General features: G+C 35.9%; 1 protein-coding gene across 1 annotated transcript in view; it reads right to left on the reverse strand.

Moving 5' to 3' along the window:
* The window catches only part of THEMIS (thymocyte selection associated), a 183326-nt gene extending 158970 nt beyond the window's left edge, over nucleotides 1-24356 (reverse strand). Inside the window, exon 1 of the mRNA XM_059399149.1 lies at nucleotides 24041-24356. Coding sequence (XP_059255132.1) covers nucleotides 24041-24131 — 91 coding nt within the window. The 5' untranslated portion in view covers nucleotides 24132-24356. The remainder of the gene's footprint in view (nucleotides 1-24040) is intronic.
* Between the last annotated feature and the right edge of the window lie 1345 nt (nucleotides 24357-25701).

Here is a 25701-nt window from a genome sequence, read left to right on the forward strand (position 1 = left end):
TTCAAAGCAGTTCTGACGTTAATTAGAAAGGTAGCTGGATTCCACTTCTGGAATATTGCTGACATCTCTAACGAACCATTTCTGCAAGGTGCTATCAGAGCTTATAAAAAGACAAACAACCAGGCCTACCTCGAGCTGACACTCCGGTCATATAACTGTTTTTATGCCTGGCTGCAAATAAGTGTTTCACATTTCACAAAATTTGATCTAAGGTTTTATTTTACTGCATGCGACCATGTGTTTCCAAGGACTGAGGGCAATACACGTCTATCAAAAATAACCTAATAATGGTGAGTGACCAAATCAATTTTGGTCAGTTTGCAACAACGGTCATATTCTCCAGCAGGTTTGGGATGATTTTTTAAATTCTTATTACATAGCATGAAATTAATATTCATCAATGGGTTACTTTAATAAATAAGAGCTGCTAATTTTTTTTTTTGAAGATTTTATTTATTTGACAGAGAGAGACACAGGGAGGAGGAAACTCAAGCAAGGGGAGTGAGAGAGGGAGAAGCAGGCTTTCCACCCAGCAGGGAGCCTGATGCAGGGCTCCATCCCAGGACCCTGGGATCATGACCAGAGCCAAAGGCAGACACTTAACTGGCTGAGCCACCCAGGTGCCCCAAGAACTGCTGATTTTTTTTTTAAATAATAAACTGTCTTTTTTTTTTAAGATTTTATTTATTTATTTGACAGAGATCAAAGTAGGCAAAGCAACAGGCAGAGAGAGGGAGAAGCAGACTCCCTGCTGAGCAGAGAGCCTGATGTGGGGCCCGATCCCAGGACCCTGGGATCATGACCTGAGCCGAAGGCAGAGGCTTTAACCCACTGAGCCACCCAGGCGCCCCAGAACTGCTGAATTTTAACTGAACAGTGAGCCTGTGTTTTTCTTTAAAGCATGATATTTTCTTAATAATTCTCCTTTTCTTTATTCAAAGGAATATAAATTAGAAAAGCAACTAGCATGAAGCCCAACAGTAAAAACACAATGCCATAGGTCACTTGTTAGATGAATGGCATCAATCACTAGTTAATTTCACTGTCAAATTTTTAATGAGAATTTGCAAATGAATGGCTCAGTATTCCAAGTAAGAAGAAAATGTTCTTAGTAGCAGAAATTAAAATTTCCATTCTTACTTCTCTCTTTAGTGGTTACTTCTATCACTCATATAAGTTTTAAAGCATGTGTAACAATAATAAGTAGCTTATTAAATGTCCACTTTAAAAAATCTACTTCAAGATAATACTTTTATACTGAAAAAAAGAAACCTCCCTTAGGCACATTATCTGAAAGTTCAGATGGTCTAATAGTGCACAAAAACTGTAGCAATCCAAGAGTGATCACAAAACCTGTCGAGCATATGTTACAAAAAAGCGTGTCCTGACATGGAATAAATGCACAAAAACATAACGTTAGTTAAGTGTCTGCCTCTATAAAACAAGGTTCGTTTCCTTGCTCTAGAATGGTGTCTCATTCTAAAAGGAGTAGATTTACTAGAAATGTAGAAAATTACGTTTTTAAAAACCGGCACTTTATTCGGGGGCAAGGTTCAGGAAAAAAAAGAAAACGGATCCTTAGGGCTGCTAGGGAAGGAGGGTGAGTGAGCTGCTTCAGTCCGCTGAGGCGGCTGTGCCTGCCGCACCAGAAGCGCTGGAGGCGGGAGGGGGGCGACAGAGGCGGGGCAGCCGCAGCAGGTCCGCCCAGCCTGCGGCTGGTATTTCAGGAGCTGGAGCTGTCCGCCCAGTGCTCGGTTTCCGACCTGAGGTGTCTAGCTGAGCTGGTCTTCCAGGATTTACAATCTGCCCTCCCCGGGGGCCGGTCCTCTGTTTCAGATTTTCCCCTGGGGGCCACGGTGGTACACCTGCAGTAACCTTCCTCCGGAGGTCTTCATCTATGACCCCTGAGTCTACTTCTGCCCCAGCTCCTGGCCGGGTCTAATTTAATCACTAGGGTCATAGCTATCGGGTTCTCCTGATTTTTGAAAGAACACAATGCCTGTCTAGTTGATCTGGAATATATATATTGGATACATTTACCAATGCTCCTTAACAGTAAATTACCTTGGGTACCTGTTATGTACTGTTATGTTATGTAAAACATGCGGGGGGGGCATAAAATAAAACCCAGTGTCATCAAGTTTTCATTCAAAGAAAGGACAAATAATTAAAAGAACAATAACGGAGATGACACCTACTGTATAAATATATTATACAAGACATTACTGTCAAAGACCATCTGTAAATCTCTCCAATCTCATTTGACTAAGGTACAAAGGGGAATGGAAGGAGGAGAGAATAGTAAGAGTAAGGGTCAGCCTGTTTCTGACCTAAGACAAGTTGAAATTTCCATTATTTTCAAGATTCTATAAATTCTTTTAACATGCTAAATCGCTGCAGATTTTAACTTCTGCAATAAATTATATACACTATATTTAAATAGAATTTTGAATTACTATGTTATTAATGTTCAAAAGCAGAGTGGTTTCTGACAATGAATGGTTAATTCAAAACTAACATGATTTGATTTCAGGAGTTCTGGAAAAAAAATTGGTTAAGTATGTTTTAAGCTTTTCCTAATGTCAATTGAGAAGTCAAAAAAAAAAAAAAAAGTACTTGAGTTTGTGGTTAGAATTGGCACATTGTTTACTAGTCAGGTGTTCTTTCCCTAACTGACACAAATGCTGAATCACTAAAACCAACACTTCTAACCTAGAATAAAACTTTTTAAAATCTAATTACTGTTCATAAGAATCAGAAAATTGGATAGCCAATTTCATTACACAGATTGGTAGAAAACTTGCTCCATTTTCCAGTAAGGTATCTTTCTTTAACAAAATTTTAAATGAGGAACATTCATTACCATTTAAAAGGCATTATTTCATGTAAAAAAAAGATAAGTTTCTTATTTAAGTAAATGTCATCTTATGACTTTTGTTAAGTCTTAGTTTTTTAAAATGGCAGTGATTCCAAATATTTACTAGTAGTAAACAAAGCAGATGTGCTAATTAAAATGTAAAGTTTTTAAATTCAAGAATTTGGACGTTGCACCAAACACATTTCTAAAAATAATTTTTCAGATGTTTTTTACACATTACTTGAAGTTACTTTCTTTTCCATTCTCAATACTTACTAGTCATTTAGCAGTGCCTAAAAAAAATTAATCAGTATCATAATATCCAAAAATATTTGTATACATAATATACAAAAACATGAACTGCCACACTTAAGGCAAAATTTCTATATTCTCTTCCTTTAGTAAATCTTGCTCAATGTGAAATAATTGAGACCAATAATTTTTACCAATTAAAGTGAATTTAGGGGGGCGCCCGAGTGGCTCAGTGGGTTAAGCCTCTTCCTTCCGCTCAGGTCATGATCTCAGGGTCCTGGGACTGAGCCCTGCATCTGGCCCTCTGCTCAGCAGGGAGCCTGCTTCCTCCTCTCTCTCTGCCTGCCTCCACTCTGCGTACTTGTGTTTCTCTGTCAAATTAAAAAAAAAAAAAAAACAAACTTAAAAAATAAAATAAAATGAATTTAGGAAATTAATATCCCAAACCAAAATGCCCATTTTCGTGGCATCTGAAAATCTAGCAGACAATACAATTTTTACTTAACCTCTTGCTCAGTCATTTCTTTATACTTACAAAATAAAGTAAGCATGTGAATAATCTATACTTACATGATTATATGCAAAACATATGCCAGCATTCCATTTTTTAACTTTGTATTGCATAGTCAAGTTTGGTACTTAACAATAAATAGGTTAGAAATGTTTAAGTGTGAACACTCCACTACAGATGTGAATAATGTACTCCATTATACAAAAATGTCCACATTTTGGAACATCTCCACTTAAGTAAACAACACAAAAATTTTTCTGGCAGTTACTTTGCTCTACAGCTTTTGTTTGTAATACAACTGCAATTACTCTTCTCTGAGTTGCTTTTGTTTGTTGTTAATGTACCTATTTTAGGACTTTCTCCTAAAATAAGCCCTGTTTGAGCTAAATTTTAAGGAAAAAAGTATTCCATTCAAGCCCACAAACCAAAAAGCATTGAACTTTTAAAATTCTTTTACATTTTGAAACTTTAAACATTTTGATTCTTATTTTTTTTAATGTAATGTTTAATTTACACTGAAAGGTTACCTTCTCATTGACCCATAGTGTACGGCCTGAAGGCATTCTAGGAGCCAAATTATACAGTTAACTGAAGTGTCAATTCTGAGATAACAAAACAAGGCTCCACAGTTTTCATAGAGAAAACATTCAACATAATTTCAAACAATATTATGCTGTAAAAGAATGTAACTACAAATGTGATTTTTGCATATTACCAAATATAATTTCAATTCACATTTTTTAGTGAAACTGAATATTTAAGTTTTCTGAATTCTATTCTGATACTCATTTTAGTGTCCAGCTGTATGCCAATGGCAGAAACAGAGCAGATTTCCATTTATTTAATACATCATTATCAATTTTAAATTTGGAAATACAATGAGCTTTACTTTATTTTAAAGCTCTGATATAAGGGTGCCTGGGTGGCTCAGTTAGTTAAGCATCTGTCTGCAGCTTGGGTCATGATTCCAAGCTTCTGGGATCAAGCCCCATGTTCTCTGCTCAGTGGGGAGCCTGCTTCTCCTTCTCCTCCCTGCTCAAGCTCTCTCTCCCTATCTCTGTCTCTCTCTCTCTCTCTCAAATAAATAAATAAAATCTTAAAACAAACAAACAAAAAGCTTAGATATAAAAAGTTTTCAATTTTCAACATCTGTAAACTTAGGCTGTCCTAACTCTCATCAGCAGTTTCATGATTGTGAAGCTCAACAGAGCATGTTACAAAATGCAGAAAAACCCCACTTTAGGAATATTGTTTTCTTGTCTTTAGTAAATATTTATACATATACGGGGCGGCCCAGGTGGCTCAGTTGGTTAAGTGTCTGACTCTTGGTTTCGGCTCAGGTCACGGGCTTGTAGTCATGAGATCATAAGATCCAGTCCCACATGGGGTTCTTGGTCAATAGGAAGTTTGCTTGAGAATCTTTCACTCTCCCTTTCCCCCCGACCCTCCTCATGCTCTCGCGTGCACACGCTCTCTCTAAAATAAGTAAATAAATCTCTTAAAAATACATAAATAAATAAATATATAAAGTATAAATTCATGTAGATAAATACTGGTATTCGTTTTGATTTGCTAAAATTCTTTTTTAAAAATGTGGTAGGCCATATTTCCTTAGATTTTTGTATAATCTCATTCCTCATAAGACCACATGAACCACGATCAGTGCTGTGATAGTGGTTTCTCAAAAAGAGAAAAAAAGGTTTTTCGTGACTGAATAACCCTTAATAACTTTAACCCTATGAAATATGAATAAATGCTTGTTGAAAGCAATGCCATAATTTTCAGATTTTCCCTGCTTTTACTATCATGTCCTTAGCTGAGTAAGCCTGAAGAAAATTAAGTTCAATTAGCCATAAATAATTATGTTGGCATTAAAACAGGTGTAATTTTTTGCCATATGAACTCTCATATATGCATCAAATCCATAAAAGTCATGTTCATATAATGCACAATTCACTAAGTATCATTATTCATTGTACTTATTCAACCATTTTTAGAGTTAATTATTTAATGTCATACTTACCAAATTACAATCACAGTCATTAATCAGTAATAAGTTATTAAAAACACGGATGGTCTATAATGATAGGATTCACCATAGAATTTCATAAAGTCTTTAGGTGGGCAGAGCAAGAAAAAAGCCCTAAGTTTTATCCTTAGGCCAGAGGCAGGTGATAATGGCAAATAGATGGTGGCCTTGAAAATGGAAATAATAACAATCATCTCACAAGATATCTCCAAGGATTAAATGTCTTTATAAACATCATGAATTATATTTACACATATGAACACTAAATTTGTGTACAGGTAAGCATAAATAAAGTTTCATTCATTTGCATATGTTGTGTTAGATATATTTAGATGTATTTATGGATAGATAAACACCTATATAAAATATATTTATATATGAGTTACATATGCTTACACACCCAAATCTATATATACAAAGGGCAGAGCACAGTGCCTGGCCCATAATAAGGCTTCAGGATATAGAGCTACCATTAAAATTAATTGCCTACCATAAACCATGTGCTGAAAGCAAACATTTATCCCTGACACTCTCTTTTTTTTTTTTTTAAGATTTTATTTATTTATTTGATAGAAAGATCACAGGTAGGCAGAGAGGCAGGCAGAGAGAGAGGGGGAAGCAGGCTCCCTGCTGAGCAGAGAGCCTGATGTGGGGCTTGATCCCAGGACCCTGAGATCATGACCTGAGCCCAAAGCAGAGGCTTAACCCACTGAGCCACCCAGGCACCCCTCCCTGACACTCTCTTAATTCAGTGCTTTATGCCATTTCTCTTCATCATTGAACTACTTTACTTTTTCCTGCTTCTCCACCAACATACAGGAGGATTTGAGGGTTTGGGGGGTTTTGTTGTTGCTGTTTGGCTTGACAGGCTCCCCTTCTGTCCACACCTCCAATGTTGGTCTTCACTGAGACCCACATTTTTCTTTGGACCTGACATAGGGACTATAGGACAATCCCTGAAGTAACAAGTCTTCTTTCATCCACTTACGAATTGGTAATGATAAACCTGGCACGTCGACTTCTCCTTTTAAGTCAGACATACGTTTTTGATGGTCCAATATTCATTTGCATCTGAATCTTCTGTGGCAGCTTTAAATTCATTGGACTCTAAGTGAATCATGCCTCCAACTTCAAAACCACTGCTGCTCTTGTAATAACTCTTCAAAGTGATATTTCTTAATCATCTACCACATTTACTTAATCCAGGAACCTCAGGTCTGTCATCAGCTTCTCCGACTTGCTCACTGCTTCTCATATACTTTCAAGTTCAGAAGACTCTACCCCAAAAGACCAACGGATTCTGCATAGTCCCCATATTTATAGCTACTTTTAATTTCTGGTGTTTGTCTTACATCTACACAAACTAGCATGGATGTGAGATTTGGGGGGTTTTTTGTTTGTTTGTTTGTTTGTTTGTTTTTGCCTTTCTGACTTTTTGTAATCAGAAAAACACACTACAAAGTAACATCTTTTAAAAGTCCTATTGATTAAAGAATAAATTCAATATCCTTATTACAGTTCAGAAGCCATTCAAAATACATCCGTAATTACCTGATTACCTACTATTCCCTGAGTTGTTCCTGGACCATATTTTGAATGTTGAAACTTGTAAAACATTCTAAGCACTTTTCTCTCATTCTGAGAACTTCTTACTTACCTGCTCATCTTCATATAGGCTGTAGCACCGAGCAAAAAAATGCCACCACCTCCTGTCAAGCTTTCTCGGACTTCCTGAGTCATAAGCTGTGCTCTCCCCAGTGTTCTCAAAACAGATCTTGTCTAGTAGAGCACTTTTTGCATTGTTTCATAAATACTGATTTTAAAAACCAATCTCCTTTTACTGAACTATGGAGTTCTTAAGACAAAAGCCATATTTCATTCATTTATAGAAGGAAGAAAGAACAGAAGGAAGAAATGAAGGGAGATAGATATGTAATTTTAAGAAATAATTTCCATGACTTTGGAAGGAGAAAAATAACATTTTTATATTCAAAATATGGCGCTTAAAAGTTTTATCTCCCCAAAGGGGAAAAACATCTTCACAGTATTTAAATTTTGCTATAAGAAACATATTTGACGGGGCGCCTGGGTGGCTCAGTGGGTTAAAGCCTCTGCCTTCGGCTCAGGTCATGATCCCAGGGTCCTGGGATCAAGCCCCGCATGGGGCTCTCTGCTCAGTGGGGAGCCTGCTTCCTCCTATCTCTCTGCCTGCCTCTGCCTACTTGTGATCTCAGTCTGTCAAATAAATAAAATCTTTAAAAAAAAAAAAAAGAAACATATTTGATCATTGTATTTATGGACTCATTGAAGCAAAACTGCGCTCTGACTTTTGCAAATGTGCGGTTTCATCAGCATTGTTTTTCTTGATAAAGAGTGAAAAAAAATGGGTGATGGTGTCTAAATTCGTTGTGAAGAGAATTCTAGCATTGTTTTAGTTGTTTTCCTAATTTAGATTGGTATCTCCACATTCCCAATTCTTTCCAGAGTCAATTGGAATGGCAAAAGGCCTTTCTACGGGGCTCTGCATGATTTCCTTTCTGATAATGTAACAATAATAATAATAATAATGTCTCATCACTCTCCTCTTCCTTGCAATCTTACCGGTTTCTCACTTTTTTTCCTGAAATATGCAAATACATCCTTGCCATAACATTTTGCTGAAGATGTTCCCTCAGCTTGGAAAGCCATTCACCCAGATACCTGTTTGAATAACCCTCTCATTCTCTCCATTACAGTGAATATTTTCTAACCTGAGTTGTTCCTGTGTAGAAATTTGGTTAGTTCTTCCATTACCTGAATTTAAGGCTTTAGAAGATTTGAGCTAACTCAACTAGATCCTAGATGTAAAGATAAGAGATAAAACTCTTCTAAAAGAAAACTATGCAGTAACGGGTTGAAATGCTCAAACCCTGGACATTCCAAAGAAAGGACTAGTCCTTTGACAGTCTTCTAAGAGATAAAATCTCTTAGAATTTCCTGCCTGAAAATAGTATTTCTGTACCTCTGGATTCTTGGGACTACACCAGATAGTGTATGATAACAATGTGATTTATGCCCGTTTTGATTCACATGGGTCCTGGATCACACTGTTTCACTTGACCTTTAGAGAGCCTGGAGACTCAGTAGCTAGGGTCTGTTACACAAATAGTCCATGCCTGTGTGACCGCTGCAGTAAAAACCCTGGACATGAAGGCACAGACGAACTTCCCTAAATTGGAGATACCCTGTGTTGTGACACGTTAGTGCTAAGAGATTTAAAACTTTCCATACATCTCCACCAGGAAAGGACAACTGGCAGATTGTGCCTGTTTTCTCATGAACTCTGCCCTATATTATGCCATTTTCCTTTCCTGATTTTAATCTGTATCCCTTCCCTATAATACACTATAACTCTGAGTATAACAGCTTTACTGAGCTCTGTATTCCTAAAAAAATCATCAAAACAGGGGGTCCTCTGGGGAACTCCTCCAACATAAAGCATAGGGAAAAGCTTTTGTGATCTCAGGTTAGTAACATGAGAATAAAAACATGAGCCCAAAGGACAAAAAGAATTGATAAATTTGACTTCATCAAAATTTAAAATCTTTTTGTTTCAAAAGATGACATTAAGAAAATGAGAAGAAAAGTAACAGAAGGGAAGAAAATATTTGCAACTGTATACCCAGAATACAGAGATGATTTTTATATGAAATTTTATATAAAAAATAATAATTTTTTGAAAGATTTTATTTTTTGACAAAGAGAGAGACACAGCGAGAGAGGGAACACAAGAGGGAGAACAAGCTTCCCACAGAACAGACAGCCTGATGCAGGGCTCCATGTCACCTCCTTGGGGCCATGACCTGGGCTGAAGGCAGCCACTTAACTGACTGAGCCACCCAGGCACCCCCCCAAAAAATAGTAATTTTATATACAGAATAACTCAATAACAAGAAGACAAAGACAGGCAAAAAATCTGAAGAGATATTTCATTTAAAAAAGGACAAACTGCTATTAAGCACAGGAAAAAAAAGTTCAACGTCTGTCATAAGAAAATTAAATTCAAACTACAATGAGATACGATTGAGCAAAATATAAAAAAAACAGACAATACAAAGTTTCAGTAAAGATTTGGAGAAACTGAAAAATCTTAATACATTGTAAATGGAAATGTAAAAATGATACAGTATTTATAGTATCTCCAAAAGGGAATAATATAAGAGTCCTTTTACTGGGTGTTGGAAAACAAAAGTGGTCTATCCATACAATAAAATACTAATAAGAAGGAACAAAATACCTCAAAAATTAAGCTAAGTAAAAAGAGCTAGAAGCAAAAGACTAAATACTGTATGCGAAATGTGAAGGAAAAGCAAATTTATAGACAGAAAGCAGATCAGTGGTGGCCTAGGGCTGGAAATGCAAGTGACCATCATTAAGAAAGAGTCCAAGAGACTTCTTTGAGGAGATGGAAATGGTCTACAATCAGTGGTGCTTGCACAACTCTATAAATTTTACTCAAAATCACTTAATTGTACACTTATAATGGATGAATTTTATAGGCTAGAAAACTGTACCTCAATTAAATTGCAAGAAAAATCTTGTAGGAAGAGACAGAAAAATAAACAAGTGACCTACAAGGTATGTAGGAAAGAGATAGGTGTTCTGCTACAAACAAAATGAGGAACATGATAAGGATAGAGACTATAGAGAAGGAAGATGGTAAATTTGCAGTATCAAATAGGGTGGTCAGGGTAAGCCTCACAGATAAAAGAGCTAGCCAAGGGGCGCCTGGGTGGCTCAGTGGGTTAAAGCCTCTACCTTCAGCTCAGGTCAGATCTCAGGGTCCTGGGATCGAGCCCCACATCGGGCTCTCTGTTCCAAGAAAAACCTGCTTCCTCCTCTCTCTCTGCCTGCCTCCCTGCCTACTTGTGATCTCTGTCAAATAAATAAATAATCTTAAAAAAGGAAAAAAAGAGCTAGCCAAGGTGACATCTGGTAGAAGAACTTGCCAGGAGAAGGGAAGAGCATGAGCAAAGTTTTGAATCAAGAGCACATCCTCAAATCTGAGGAAAAGTGAAGAGGCTGGCATGGCTGGTAAACAGGTATTCATATAATTAATGGGAGTAAGGAGGGAAAAATAGAGGGCCTTATTATCCATTGTAAAGTTTTTACTTAAAAAAAAAAAATGGAGAGCCATTGGAGGCTTTCAGACAGGAGAGGCATAATCAGATGTACAACTTCAAAGTGTGACTCTGGATACTATGTTGAGAATAAATTTTAGATATGAATGAGTAGAAGCAGGGGGACCTGAAATTCATCATATATTTTGATAACCCTGGCAATAAATTATGGTGGCTTAAACTAAGGAGCTTGTGGGGGAAAAACAAAACATGGAAAAAGGAATTTTGGCATTAATTTTTCTCTTTTTTGAAGTTAATTCCAAATTTCATAAAAATTAGAATATATAACATATTAATAGTATTTCTTGGATGAAGTCATTGATAATTTCATGTTTCTGCATTTGCCAGTTTGCCAGTCATGTGCATACACTATTTCTATAAAGCAGAAAACCAACTGTCTCAAAATCCAGTTCATTGAATGTGATCATAATGCAAGCAAACTTTCTTTTTTGCCAAATTTTTAAGTCAAAATGGTTACATAAGTGAAGCAAACAGTGATAAACAGTAATGTTAGCAATATGGAAAGTAGCTAAAGAAGCAACAGATAATGTTTCCTGACCCAGAGTGGTGAACTCACTTTCCCATAAACATGCAGTAGCATTATTACCAAGTAACTTTCCTGGCTTTACAGGACTGTCTCCTTTGTATGTCTGATGTTTAATTTTTTTAATTAATAATAAGTACAATTCTAATCATAATAAATATAACCTGTATAAATCAGGGAAATTAAGGTTATGCTCATATAACAAATAAACTCAAAGTCTTAGAGATTTAAACAATAAAGGTATATTTTTTATTCCACTACATGTCCACTACAGGTGGGTAAGGAAAACCTATCTAATTATTATAGTCATTTAGGGACCCAAAGTGTCAAAGAAAGATTCCATTCCATCATCATTCGACATGGTCTTCCACAATGAAATGTGTTAGATTATGAACAGTCCATAAAACATCTCCCTCCAAATGATACACATTATTTCTGCTCTCATTCCATTGGCTAATACAAGGCCTATGGCTACAAAAGTCAGGAATCATAATCTTATAATGTACTCCAAAGGGAAAATTAAAATAAATGAATACCATTTTTTCTTTATTCTTCAAATTTGTTCCTTGGTGATAAACTATTCTTTCAAAGAGCTGAACATGATAAGGTGACACAAGTCAAGTAATCTACAATTATAATTATTCATGAACTAGCTTACCCAGGCTTTAATCTGGGATTTATGATGACACTTACATTGTTTCCTAACACAGATCTCTAAAGTAGGCTGCAACACTCCATAGAGTATTAAAGATGTGAAGTAAGAGAATAAAATATGGGCTTTAATTCATGTTTATTTCTATATTAAACAAATAAGAAAATTAAGTTATGCTAGTAGTTAACATAAGTGTCTTCTAATATTTAACTTTATTTTTTTAAGTTTTATTTATTTAAACAATCTCTACACCCAATGTGGGGCTCAAATTCACAAACCCAAGATCAAGAGCTGCATGCTTTTCTGACTGAGCCAGTCAGACATCCTTCTAATATTTAATTTTAAACTTTACTAATACTTACTATTAAAAAATCCTAGTTTATTCCCACATCAAATGGTCACATGACAAAAATAGGCTACATTATACTAAGATTGGGAATTGCAAAAAATGAAAGTTAAAAGAATTGTCCTAATCAAGAAAAAGGAATCTTTGTGCACTGTTGGTGGGAATGCAAACTGGGTCAGCCACTGTGGAAAACAGTATGGAAGTTCCTCAAAGTGTTAAAAATAGAACTACCCTATGATACAGTAATTGCACTACTGGGGGATAACACACAAGAACAAAAAATAAATAAATTCAAAGGGTTGTATATACACCCCTGTGTTTATGGCAGCATTATTTACAATGACCAAGATATGGAAGCAGCCCAAGTGATGACTGTGGTATAAAGATGTGGTGTATGTACAATGGAATACTATTCAGATTTCTGAGGTGAAATCTTGCCATTTGCAACAACATGGATGGATCTAGAGCGTAGAACAAGTAGTCAGAGAAAGGAAATGCTGTATGATTTCACTCATCTGTGGAATTAAAAAAAAAAAAAATGAACAAAGAGAGGAAAAAAGAGAGAGAGAGACAAACCCCAAAACAGACTCTTAACTCCAGAGAACAAACTGATGGTTATCAGATGGGAGGTGGGTGGAGGTGATCTTGATGGGCACCAAGTGATATATGAAACTGCTGAATCACTCTATTGTACATCTGAAACTAAAGTAACAGTATAAGTTAACTACACTGGAACTATTTTTTTTTAAATGGTACTAATAATTCATTGACTTGCAATACTTCCATATAATGGATTTTATATGCATCAAGTTAAGTTGATTTAAGAATTATTATAATCTAATTTTAACTATACTAACTCACAAAATAGACAATAACTTTGCAAGAGGCTCACAAAGACACTTGAGAATTGAAAACTACAGAGCCCATCAAGAAGAAAATGGCAGAGTGACACATCTATTCCTAGTACTAACTTGTCATCAGCTGCATACAACTACTATCTAAAGAAGCTGCCAAAATCGGATTGATGAAGAGTATTTCACATATAGATTGGCAGCCACCAACAGTAATGAAAATCTGCTCTAAGTATATGTTATCTATAGTGCATAGTGCTGATTTTCTCTTTACTTCTCTTACAATTTTTATTACAGTGTATGTTTTAGAATGACCATAAATGTCAATAAATAAATGCATATATAAATGGTACTTGTTCCTTTTTTTTAAACTGATGAACTCTATGATCAAATAAAGTCCTGATTAAGTCACAGATGAGGCATTCCAGCCATGATCTCACTCTGTGGCCAAAACTGGCTTTTCAATTGTCTACCTGAAATTTCTACATGGATAAATAACAGATATTTATATGTCACGTGACCACTAGAGATTTTGCATTCCGCACTGAAGCCCTCTTCCCCTGATCTCCACAACCACTCTACTGAATGCACAAACACCTATCTTCTCTTATGACTTTCCTTTCTGCTTTCTTCTCTATGTTCGAGGTGACAGGAATATTTTTCTATTCCCCAGGATAAGCTCTTTTTGGTCTCCAGATGTTTACACTAGCTTTTCACTTTGTCCGGAACATTCATCTCCAAGATCTTTTCTTGGCTAATTGCTCCTCATCCCTCAGGCCTCTGCTCCTAAATCAGTTCTTCAGAGTGGCCTTTCCTGATCACTTGATGTTACAGGCCCCACTGGCTTCCCAGCCCGCCAGTAGATTGCCTACACCTAGAGCCTTCAAGGCCTACACCATCTGTGTCTACCCACATCCTCAGCCTCGTCCCCGTCATCCTCCCTTCAGTTGCTCTGCTTCTTCCTCACCGGCTTCCTCCGAGTTGTCCGATTAGGTGAAGAAAGCCGTTAGGTGGTTGGCACTTGCTCTGTCCTCTGTGGGAATGTTCTTCCAGATCTGTGAAAAGCTTATTTCTTCAGTTTATTCTGGCCCCTGCTCAAATTTCATCTCATCAGAGATACTTGCCTTAATCATCCTATCAAAAACTCATCTCTGCGGTGCCTGGTGGCTCAGAGGGTTAAGCCTCTGCCTTTGGCTCAGGTCATGACCTCTGGGTGCTGGGATCGAGCCCCGCATCAGGCTCTCTGCTCAGCAGGGGGCCTGACCCCCTCACTCTGCCTACTTGTGATCTCTCTCTGTCAAATAAATAAATAAAAAATCTTTAAAAACAAAAACGCATCCCTTCTGTCTGCCTGTTTACTTCCTAGATAGTTTTCATGGCACTTGTAAATATTTTAAATCAATCATTCATCTGTCATTTGTCCAGTGCACTGGAATATAGGATCCAGTAGGATAGGAGCTTTGTGTTTTTCCCCACTGTAATTCTATCCTGTTGAACAATGCCTGATCAATATTATCTTTTTTTTTTTTTTAAAGATTTTATTTATTTATTTGACAGACAGAGATCACAAGCAGGCAGAGAGGCAGGCAGAGAGAGAGGAGGAAGCAGGCTCCCTGCCGAGCGGAGAGCCCGATGTGGGGCTCGATCCCAGGACCCTGGGATCATGACCTGAGCCGAAGGCAGAGGCTTTAACCCACTGAGCCACCCAGGCGCCCCTGATCAATATTATCTTAATTTATATACACTATTCCCTGCTGAGCTTCACTTGATGCTTTTCTGTAAAACAGGCTGTTAGGATCACTGTAGTAGAATCATTATCCTTGATTTTTATAATTATATTTTAAGTTAATTTCTAGGAGTCAGATGTTTATACATATTATACATATTATATATTGACACATATTGCTCAATTGATTCCTAGAAAGTCTTTAGTGATTTACATACCTACTAATCATGCCTCCTCTCATTTCTATACATTCATGCCTGTAAGTTTTGTGAATCTTTTTAATATCTGTGATCTCAGAGGTGATTAAGAATGATTTATTACTTATTAGCATTTTATGGTTAAAAAATTTGAAAATTTTGGGGGCACCTGGGTGGCTCAGTCATTAAGCATCTGTCTTTACCTCAGGTCATAATCCTTGGGTCCTCGGATCAAGCCCGGCATCGGGCTCCCTGCCCAGCGGGAAGCCTGCTTCTCCCTCTCCCACTCCCCCTGCTTGTGTTCTCTCTCTCGCTGTCTCTCTCTCTCTGTGTCAAATAAATAAATAAATAAATCTTTTTAAAAAATTTTTTAAATAAATAAAATAAATTTGAGAAATTTTTATATGATTTCTGGCATATGAATTGCCCTTTATATGTTTTTCCATTTTAAAATTTTTATTCATTTTTGTTTATTATTTTTTAATGATTTTTATAAACATTTATGTATTTTTTAAAAAAGAAGTTTTCTATTTCACAAGTTCAGTTTTTCACTTTTTAAAATCCTTAGTTTAATATATTCTTCTATGGTTTCTCTGAGTGTTCTTATTGTTAATGTTTTAACTTTTAATGTTTTTTTCTCCATATTCAATTTATGTTGATAAATGTAACAACAGTGGAATTCAAATTAGTTTTATTTTACGTTTTAGAAATTATTATTATTTTTTTTTAAGATTTTATTTATTTATTTGACAGAGATTACAAGTAGGCAGAGAGGCAGGCAGAGAGAGAGAGAGGAGGAAGCAAGTTCCCCACCCAGCAGAGAGCCCAATGTGGGGCTCGATCCCAGGACCCTGGGATTATGACCTGAGCCGAAGGCAGAGGCTTTAACCTACTGAGCCACCCAGGCGCTCTGATTTTAGAAATTACTGATCAGTTTTCCTCATTATATATGAACATATGGTAATCATAATAATAGTTAAGATTTCCTGTAAGATATCCATGGGCCAGTCATTTTGCTAAATATTTTACATACAATAGCTCAATTAATCTTCACACCAATCTTCAGGGTTATGATGAAGCCTATTTTTCTCGAAAGAGGGACAGAGAAAATGTCAAACATTGTAAGTTGACTATGAAATCATCTCTCATTTGTAACAGACAGGAGGCAGAGTCTTGAGTTTTTAACCTAGTTTTATGCTTCATATCAATAGTGTGATTTAATATGAGCAACATCTTATTAGAGTATCATCCTGCCTATTATTAATGTGGTTAAGTTGGGAGCATCCAAACCAGTGCCACTTTTTCTCAAGTTCCCTCAAACCTCTCTTCTCCCAAAATCTCCTGTCATGGGATCATAACCACAAGATGGGCAAAACCTGGTTTGCCTTTCTATACTATTAGAAAAAGCAAAAAGAATATAAAGAATATGTTTTCCTGCACTAAAAACAAGACACCAAAATACTGAGAGTAGATGCTTAGAAAAAATATTCCAAAAGAATACTGGAAAAGTTATGTTATTATCTAATAAAATAGACCTTAATTAAAAAAATCATTTGGAAAAAGGATGACAAAAATAGAGTAAGAAGCTATAACCCTCATTAATATAAGCACATGCAACAACTCAATCTCAAAATTGAGAAATGAGGAGTGATCTAGATAAATGAACAACAGATTTCTTTTATATAACTCTTTCAGAAAATGATAAAGCAGATGAAAAATACAAAATGAGAGCAAGATTCAAACAAAACAATGAAAAACTCAAGCTACTTGGTATGTATGGAGAAAAATATCATACCAAACAATACAACATATGCTTTCTTTGAGCACATGTGAAGTACTTCCAAAGTAGGTTATGTCATACCATAAAGTGACAGAAGTCTTAATTTCAAAGAAACAATGTAATACAGACTATTATTTTCTAACATACAACAAAATTATTAATTAAAAGCAAAAGAAAAGCTAAGATAGCTAAATAGCTAAAGAAATCCCATATTATCAGTAAATAAATAAAATAGTCATTGGATTAAAAGGAATAAACTGTGAGCTGCATAATCAATCCTACTTGACAAAATTTACAAGACACAGTTAAAACAGTACTTAGAGGAAAAATTACAGTTTTAAACTATAATCAAGAGAATCATGAAATGTCTTTTAAATGACTATTGATTCAACCTAGGATACTAGAGAATAAGCAAAGGAGCAAAAAGAGAAATGAAATAAAATAATGAAAATCAAGTCAGAAATCAATGAATGAAGCAAAAGAAGAGGGCATATTAACAAAACCAAATTCTGATTTTCCTTCAAAAATTCTGTGGTCGGTCAATAGTTCTTATAGGAGATTTCTACCAAATTTTTAGGAAAAATTCCAAAGATTTTTTTAGTTACCCAGAAAATAGAAAACAACAAAAATCACTATAGCTAATTTTAGGAAGTTAGTGTTGCCTTGAATTGAAAACAGATGAATTTATTGGCTCATTTCACATGTGATTAAATGTAAAAATCTTAAATATCAATTCTACAATTGTATTTTGAAAAAATATATATAATATAAAAGGATCTTCAACTTGAAAATTCTTTTTTTTTAAAGATTTTATTCATTGGGGCACCTGGGTGGCTCACTGGGTTAAAGCCTCTGCTCGGGTCATGATCCCAGGACCCTGGGATGGAGCCCCGCATCTGGCTTTCTGCTCCACAGGGAGCCTGCTTCCTCTTCTCTCTCTCTCTGCCTGCCTCTCTGCTTACTTGTGATCTCTGTCTGTCAAATAAATAAATAAATAAAAATCTTTAAAAAAAAAAGATTTTATTCATTTATTTGTGTGAGAGAGAGAGAAATAGCATGAGTGGAGGGAGGGGCAGAAAGAGAAGCAGGCTCCCTGCTGAGCCGGGAGCCCCATGCAGGACTCCATCCCAGGACCCTGGGATCATGACTTGAGCTGAAGGAAGATGCTTAATCAATTAAGCCATCCTAAAAATTCTTAAAAAAAAAAAAAAAAGATTTATTTTATTTGTCTTTTAGGTTATATTTATTTATTTGACAGAGAGGAGAGAGAGCCTGTGTATAAGCAGACAGAGCAGCAGACAGAGGGGAGGAAGAAGCAGGTTCCCCGATGAGCAGGAAGCCTGATGGAGGACTCAATACTAGCACCCTGAAATCATGACCTGAGCAAAAGGCAGAAGCTTAATTCACTGAGCCACCTAGGCACCCCAGATTTTTTTTTTTTTGAGAGAGAGAGAGAACATATGCATGTGAGTAGGCATGCAAGTAGGAGTGGGGGGAGAGAGAGAGACTCTTCTAGCAGACTTCCTGCTGAGCACAGAGCCCCAGGCAGGGCTTGATCCCAGAACCCTGAGCTCATGACCTGAGTAGAAACCAAGAGTCAGACACTCAACTGACTGAGTCACACAAGCACCCCTCAACTCAAAAATTCTTTAAAGGTAATGTATATTAATGTACATTAACAGACTAAAGAAACCAAAGTACATTATTATCTTAATCAATGAAGAAAAAATATTCACGGAGTTCAGTATCTATTTACTATGAAAACACCTAGAAAGCAAGGAATAGATGAAAACGTCCTTAATTCAGTGAAGGTTAAATACCAATCTTAGAACATTAGACTTAGACTTAAAGAAAGAATTTTTTATGTATTTTATGTATTTTCTTTATGATAGGAATTAGACAAGGATTAGTATTAGAGGCCCTGGCCTACAATATAAAGATAAGGGGAAGAAAAGGTTGCAAAACATAGTAGGAAAGAGATGCAACTCTTGATACTTTCTAGTGGTATCAATAACTATTGGTTTTAGGAAAACCAACACAAATAAAAAAGATAAACTATTAGAATTAATAAGAGTTCATCAGTACTACTGATATTTACTTGATTCCTCTATGTCAGTGATAGTCCATGAGAAAACAGAAGAATCATGATTATTAGTCAATATAGCAATACATATATATATGTTTACATGTGTGGATTCTAGGAACTAATCTAGGAGACATTTTATTGAACTCTAATACTTTATCTAGATGGGTTTTGTTTTTGTTTTAATGAGAAAGAAACTATGCTCACACATAGGAAGACCTTACTATTTAAAAATCTGAATCAAAATTAAAAATCTATATTAAAAATCCCAGGTCAGAATGGCTTCATGTGGAAGACTACTAAATATTTAAATGAGAAGTAACACTAAATTTGCATATTTTAGAAGACTCCATCCAAGAAATTCTATTAATGTCAACATAACTCAGTACAAAAACATGGTTAGGACACGATAAGAAATAAAAATTATATGCTAAATTCATTCTCCAAAAGAGATACAAAAATTCTAAAAGAAAAAAAATTAGTAAACCAAATTTAGTGCTATATGACCAGGTTAGTTTTATTCCACAGGGAAAAGGCTTATTCAACATTTTAAAAATCAATATATACAAAAACCATATAATCATCACAGAAGTCACAGAAAGAATATGTGATAAATTAAATATACATTCATGATTTTAAAAATTATCAGAAAATGGAAACTTATTTAACTTAAAACATACTTCAGGATGAATTACTGAAATCTCTCTGTGGTTATGATTTTTTTATCATTATTCCTATTCAGTCTTATGGTGGAAGCACTAGTCAGTTCTTTAACTGAAGGTAAAAAAATACAATAATTGGAAGGAAGAAATAAGATCCATCAATATTCATATAATAATAAATATATACACAACAAATCCAAAATAACCTAAAGGTATTATTTTTAGAACTCAAAAAACATAACAAAGAGAAAATGAAAGTTTCAAAATATATTATTTATAATGGAATGAAAAAGTCAAATTAAGAGTAAAAGCAAGTATAAGAACTCCACACACACAAAAAAAGCTATAAAATGAAAGGAGATCTATATAACTAGACAGCTATACCAGGTTTATGGGTCAGAAGACTTCATTTAAAATGATGCCAATTCTCTCTAAAGCAAGGCATTGCTAAGCAAAATACCAAGAAGACTTTTGTGAAAATTGAGAAGTTAATTCTAAAGTGTATATGAAAATTCAAACTACCCAACTTGAAGGAGAATAATAAATTGGAAGAACTTATTCCATAGTATAATTCTCAAATTTGGCTGCATATTATAGTCATCAGGGATATTTTCCAAAACCTGATGGTGATACTGTATCTTTCACATAATTAAATTCTTATCTTTAAGGAGAGATCCAGCATTTTTTTTTAATATTTTCCAGGTGTTTCATGTGCATCCAAATTTGAGAGCCACAGCTCTTGCAGCATATTATCATATACAATATAAATTATGTATTATTTTAAACGTGCATTAATTAAGATAGGGTGAAACTAATGTAAGGATAACAATTAGCCAAATGGGACAGAATAGAAGCTATGGAAAGAGACACACCCACATATGTATGGACACTGTTTATGACTAATATAAGCACAGTAAGGCAGTAGGAAAAAGGCAGTTTTTCAATCAAAGTCACTGCACCAATTGGCTCTATAGAAGAAAAAAATAAACAGTGATCTCAATCTCAAATCATATAAAAAAATATCAATTCTAGTAGACTGCAGATCAAAAGGAGGGAGTAAACAAATGGGATAAATGCTAAGAGAACATCTTCATGAACTTAAGGTAAAGAAAATCTTCTTTGACAACACACAAAAAGGAAAATAATTATTAACTGACTACACTAACGCTAAAATTAAAAACTTCGATTCATCAAAAGCTGCCATTTAAAAAATAAAATGTCGGGGCGCCTGGGTGGCTCAGTGGGTTAAAGCCTCTGCCTTCAGCTCAGGTCATGATCCCAAGGTCCTGGGATCGAGCCCCTCATCGGACTCTCTGCTCAGCGGGGAGCCTGCTCCCTTCCTCTCTCTGCCTGCCTCTCTGCCTGCTTGTGATCTCTGTCTGTCAAATAAATAAATAAAATCTTTTAAAAAATAAAATAAAATAAAATGTCAATCTATAGACTAAGAGAGGATATTTGCAACACAAGTTGATGACAAAAGGTCAGGACCCACTATATATATATATATATATATATATATATATATATATATATACACATACATACATATGTTAGCATGTGTGTATAATAAATAAAAAGAAGTTACAAAATCCAGTAAATAGACGAGCAAGAGACATGAAAAATGTTTTCATAAAATAGCATTTCTGAGGGCACGTGGCTCAGTCAGAGAAGTGTGCAACACTTGATCTCAGATTTGTGAGTTTGAGCCCCACATTGGTTGTGGAGATCACATAAAAATAAAGTCCTTAAAAAAATAAAATAGTATTTCCAAAAGGTCAATAAACATATGAAAATGTGACCAATCTCATTAGTCACTGGGGAGATTCAAACTCAAACCATGAGCTACCATTATACTCTTACCAGAATAACTGCAGTCACGAAGACTGATAACATCAAGTGTATTGCCAAAGACGCAGATTACCTGGGACTCCCAAACACACGCTGCTAGTGGGAATGCAAATTAGTATAACTACTTTGAAAACCTGTTTTACGTTATCTATCAAGGCTGAACGTACACATACTATATGACATGGCAGTTCCACTTATGTATATACTTAAGTAAATGCACAGACATGTGAACACACATGTATAAACATGTGAACACACTTGTGCAAGAATGTTCCTGACAACGTTACTGGTAACAGCTCCAAACTGGAAATAATCCAAATGTGCATGAGCAATAAAATGGGTATATAAATTGTGGTAGAGTTAACAAAGAGAATATTATACACATCGAAATGAGTAAGTTATCTAGAACATCGTGGTTGGATTTTACAAAGATAATGTTGAATATATATGCCAACCAAACCAAGAACACATACTATAATTTTTTCATTTATGTAAAGTTCATAAATGGACAAAAGTCAGGATAATGGTTACCTTTGGGGAGGATGGTAGATAATGATTGAGAAAGGGCACAAACTGAGGCTTTTAGAATATTTGCAATTTTCTATTTCTTGAGTGTTGGCTCTATAAATGTGTTTACTTTGTGAAAACTCATCAAACTGTACATTCTTTTCTCTTATTTATTTATTTATTTGACAGAGAGAGAGAGAGAGCGCACAAGCAGGCAGAGCAGCGGCAGAGCAGCAGACAGAGGGAGAGGGAGAAGCAGGCTCTCTGCTGAGCAAGGAGCCTGACACGGGGCTCAACCCAGGACCCTGGCATCATGAGCTGAGCTGAAGGCAGTTGCTTAAGCAACTGAGCCACCCAGGTGCCCCTGTACATTCTTTTCTCTTAATTGAAGTAAAATACAGTAGTAAAACATTTAAGAATGATGATAGTCAGAACACATAGAGAAATAAGCTATCTTCTTTTATAAGAGTTAACATAAAAATGTCAAATTTTCTCAAGTTAATCTATAAACTCAATACAACCTGATTAAAATTCTAGTACCATTTCTTCAATAACAAAATTAATTTCTTTGAAAACACAATTACACATCTATGAATAGCTAAGTCAACTTAGCAAAAAGGTGTAAAAACCTGGTCTGGTCTATACATGAAATATATTACAATGCTTAACCTGGAACCATTGTTACACACATAGGGTGATTTGAGAACAACTGAAAAGAGATGAGTGGAGTAGAAGAAATACTTCAGAGACAGACTAATCCAGATGTGAGCCCATAACATGATTTAAAGTAACAACACAAATCAGTTGGGAAAGATGACTCGCTTAGTAAATGGTACTGGGAAATCTGGTTTATTATATGAAAAAATCTAAAATTGGATCGCTCTACAATGTATCTCAAAGTGTCTTCCAAGTGGATTAAAAAATGAGAAATAAAAAACTGTAAAGTTGATATACAATAATAAAGAAAAATATCTTTGTAACTTCTCATGCAAAGCTTCAAAAGCAAAACACGAGACAAAAAAAAAATGATTTGGGGCTGGCTTAGGAACAAAGATACATTTCATAATATGGTCTGATTCCACATAATCGATTTACAAATGAATTCAACAAAACCCTATGTCAAGCTGATGATGACAGCAGGTGAATGTGTATATGAGCTAGATCTGACATTTGTCAATCATTATTTCATAATATAATATCTAAAACCCTATTTTGTCTATGAATAGGACAGATTTGCCTACCAACAGTTATTTAACTTAATTTCCCAGTAGTTTTTTTGAATCTAATTCTACCACTCTTGTGACTAGAAATATATATTTTCCTAGAAAATAACTCTTTGTCCTACATGTTTTCAAACTCACTCCTTAAAGATTCTAGGGTATATTCCATAGGATTTAACATTCTTTTACTGAATTAACACAGTAAGTCACCTCAAAACACACTAACTTATTATTTAAGAATCTTAGCTGAACTCTAACTTTTCAACATAAGATTCTTACAAATCATCTTTGATTAGCAGATATTAACTTCTATGCCTTCAAATCAGAATGTCATTATTTAAGGAATTAGAGGAGTTAGGCCACTACAGAAAAAGTGAGAGAAATGTTGGCATAAGTAACACTGCAAAGTGGTTAAGAGTTTGGTTAGTTTTTCTTTCTAAACACTGTGTTTTTAATAGCTGTTTTATTAAAAAAAATACAATTTTATTTTGCATATTCTAGAGATATAAACATGCATAGTAACTCTTCACTCCTGGAGTATAACCCATCTCAAAGAAGAGACATGTTGGACTGTTAAGAGGCCTACAAAAAAGCTCAAAAAGCTTCACTTAATTCCTTTTTCCTTATCTACCCCAGTTTCTTCTCTCTAGCACTCTGGGATTGTAACCACCTATCCGTTAATTACTTTCTTTCTTTCGTGATTACCTTTCTTTCAACAGAACTCACATACTTTCTATTAAAATTTCCCCTTCCAGTTCCCAAAAGTGCATACCTTATTAGCAGTTTCTAGCAGCCAAGGGAGAATAGGGTGCTTACCTTCAAAATAGATGCCTGACTGGACTTCTAGGACCCTAGGAAGTGTCCTGAGGTCAAGGGACTGAACGAACTCTTCTAGCGACAATGCCATGGCTTGGGTCTTGCACAGTCCAAGCACTTACAGAAGCTCCTGCCTTCTGGGTGTCGCTTGTTTGCAGCTGTTGTCCCTGCTGATCATTCCTCCTTCGGGCAGGCGAGGATGTCACACTAGAGTCCCACTAGGGTGGAGTAGCTCTGTGTGGGGAGAACTGTGAGGTGGGAAGGAGGAGGCAGGGGACAAAAGGTGTGACAGCTCTTTTTGTTCTCATTGTGGCTTCATTTCCTTCTGACACTGAAGCAGAACAGGATGGGGGGGCGGCGGTGAGCACGTCTTAACAGACAATGCCAAAAAAAAAAAAACCAAGAGTTGGTAAGTAGCTCACTCTGTCTGTTGCCAGCCCAGGTGCGCCTCTACAACACTGGCAAGACTGTTGGGACTTAGGGCTGCATGTGGCTTTTTGAACCAGAAAAGAATAGGAATACAGGACTAGAGTCAAATCTTAAAATGGCACCATGTTAATTCTTTATGTCTTTACTTATTTCTAAAGTTTGGCTTTGTGCCTTATTTGCATACTCTCAGTGCTTTCACATTAAATTTGGTTACGAAAGTGCTCTGTGTCAGCTTTTTTGAGAAATCTGATACTCTGAAGAGAGAGGATCGAAACAACTTTTTATTGTTCCACATTAAAAATTTTGCTGAATCTTAAAGGAGGGTGGGGGAGGGGCACAATATGCAAAATGATACAGTAAATTAATCCAGTAGGTTAATACGAATTTTCTAATCACTACAGAATAGTGAAAGTATCTAAATCTGTTGTAAGGAAACTGGGTTTCCTGGGTTTAACTCTCTTTAGATGTATAGGTGACTTCAGCCTTATTGTCTCTGTTCCTCATTTGGCTCAATTATTAAATGGAAAAAAAAAAAGTAGAAGGAGTCAATGAATCAAGCAATTTCTCCCTAGACTAAAATTCTGCATTTCGGATTCTGTAGTCCAAATAGTAGGGAGAGGGGCATGTCCAAAGTCAAAGAAGTGAGAGAACCCTTGTTGAAACAGATCCCTTAAAAGTTCCCCTTCTCAGGGTCGCCTGGGTGGTTCCATGGGTTAAAGCCTCTGGGTTAAAGCCTCTGCCTTCGGCTCAGGTTGTGATCTCTGGGATAGAGCCCCACATGGGGCTCTCTGCTCAGCGGGGAGCCTGCTTCCCCCTCTCTCTCTTCCTGCCTCTCTGTCTACTTGTGATCTGTCTGTCAAATAAATAAACAAAATCTTAAAAAAATATATAATTCCCCCCTCTCTATTCTTTGTATTTAGCACAAACAATGTTTTATACCTAGTTTATACAACTCAAATTGATATTTTCTTTCTTTTTTTTTTTTTTAAGATTTTATTTATTTATTTGTCAGAGAAAGAGAGAGAGCACAAGCAGGGGGAACTGCAGGCAGAGGAAGAAGCAGGCTTCCTGCTGATCAAGGAGCCCCCATGCAGGACTAGATCCTCATGATCTGAGCTAAACGCAGCCGCTTAACCATCTGAGCTACTCAGGCGTCCCTCAAGTTGATGTTTTTTAAGTCTCTTTAAGGATAAACAAAGGAAGACTAGTTAGTATAGGTACAGGTGAAAGAT

The sequence above is a fragment of the Mustela nigripes genome, chromosome 5, assembly GCF_022355385.1.
Source record: "Mustela nigripes isolate SB6536 chromosome 5, MUSNIG.SB6536, whole genome shotgun sequence".
Classification (NCBI taxonomy): domain Eukaryota; kingdom Metazoa; phylum Chordata; class Mammalia; order Carnivora; family Mustelidae; genus Mustela; species Mustela nigripes.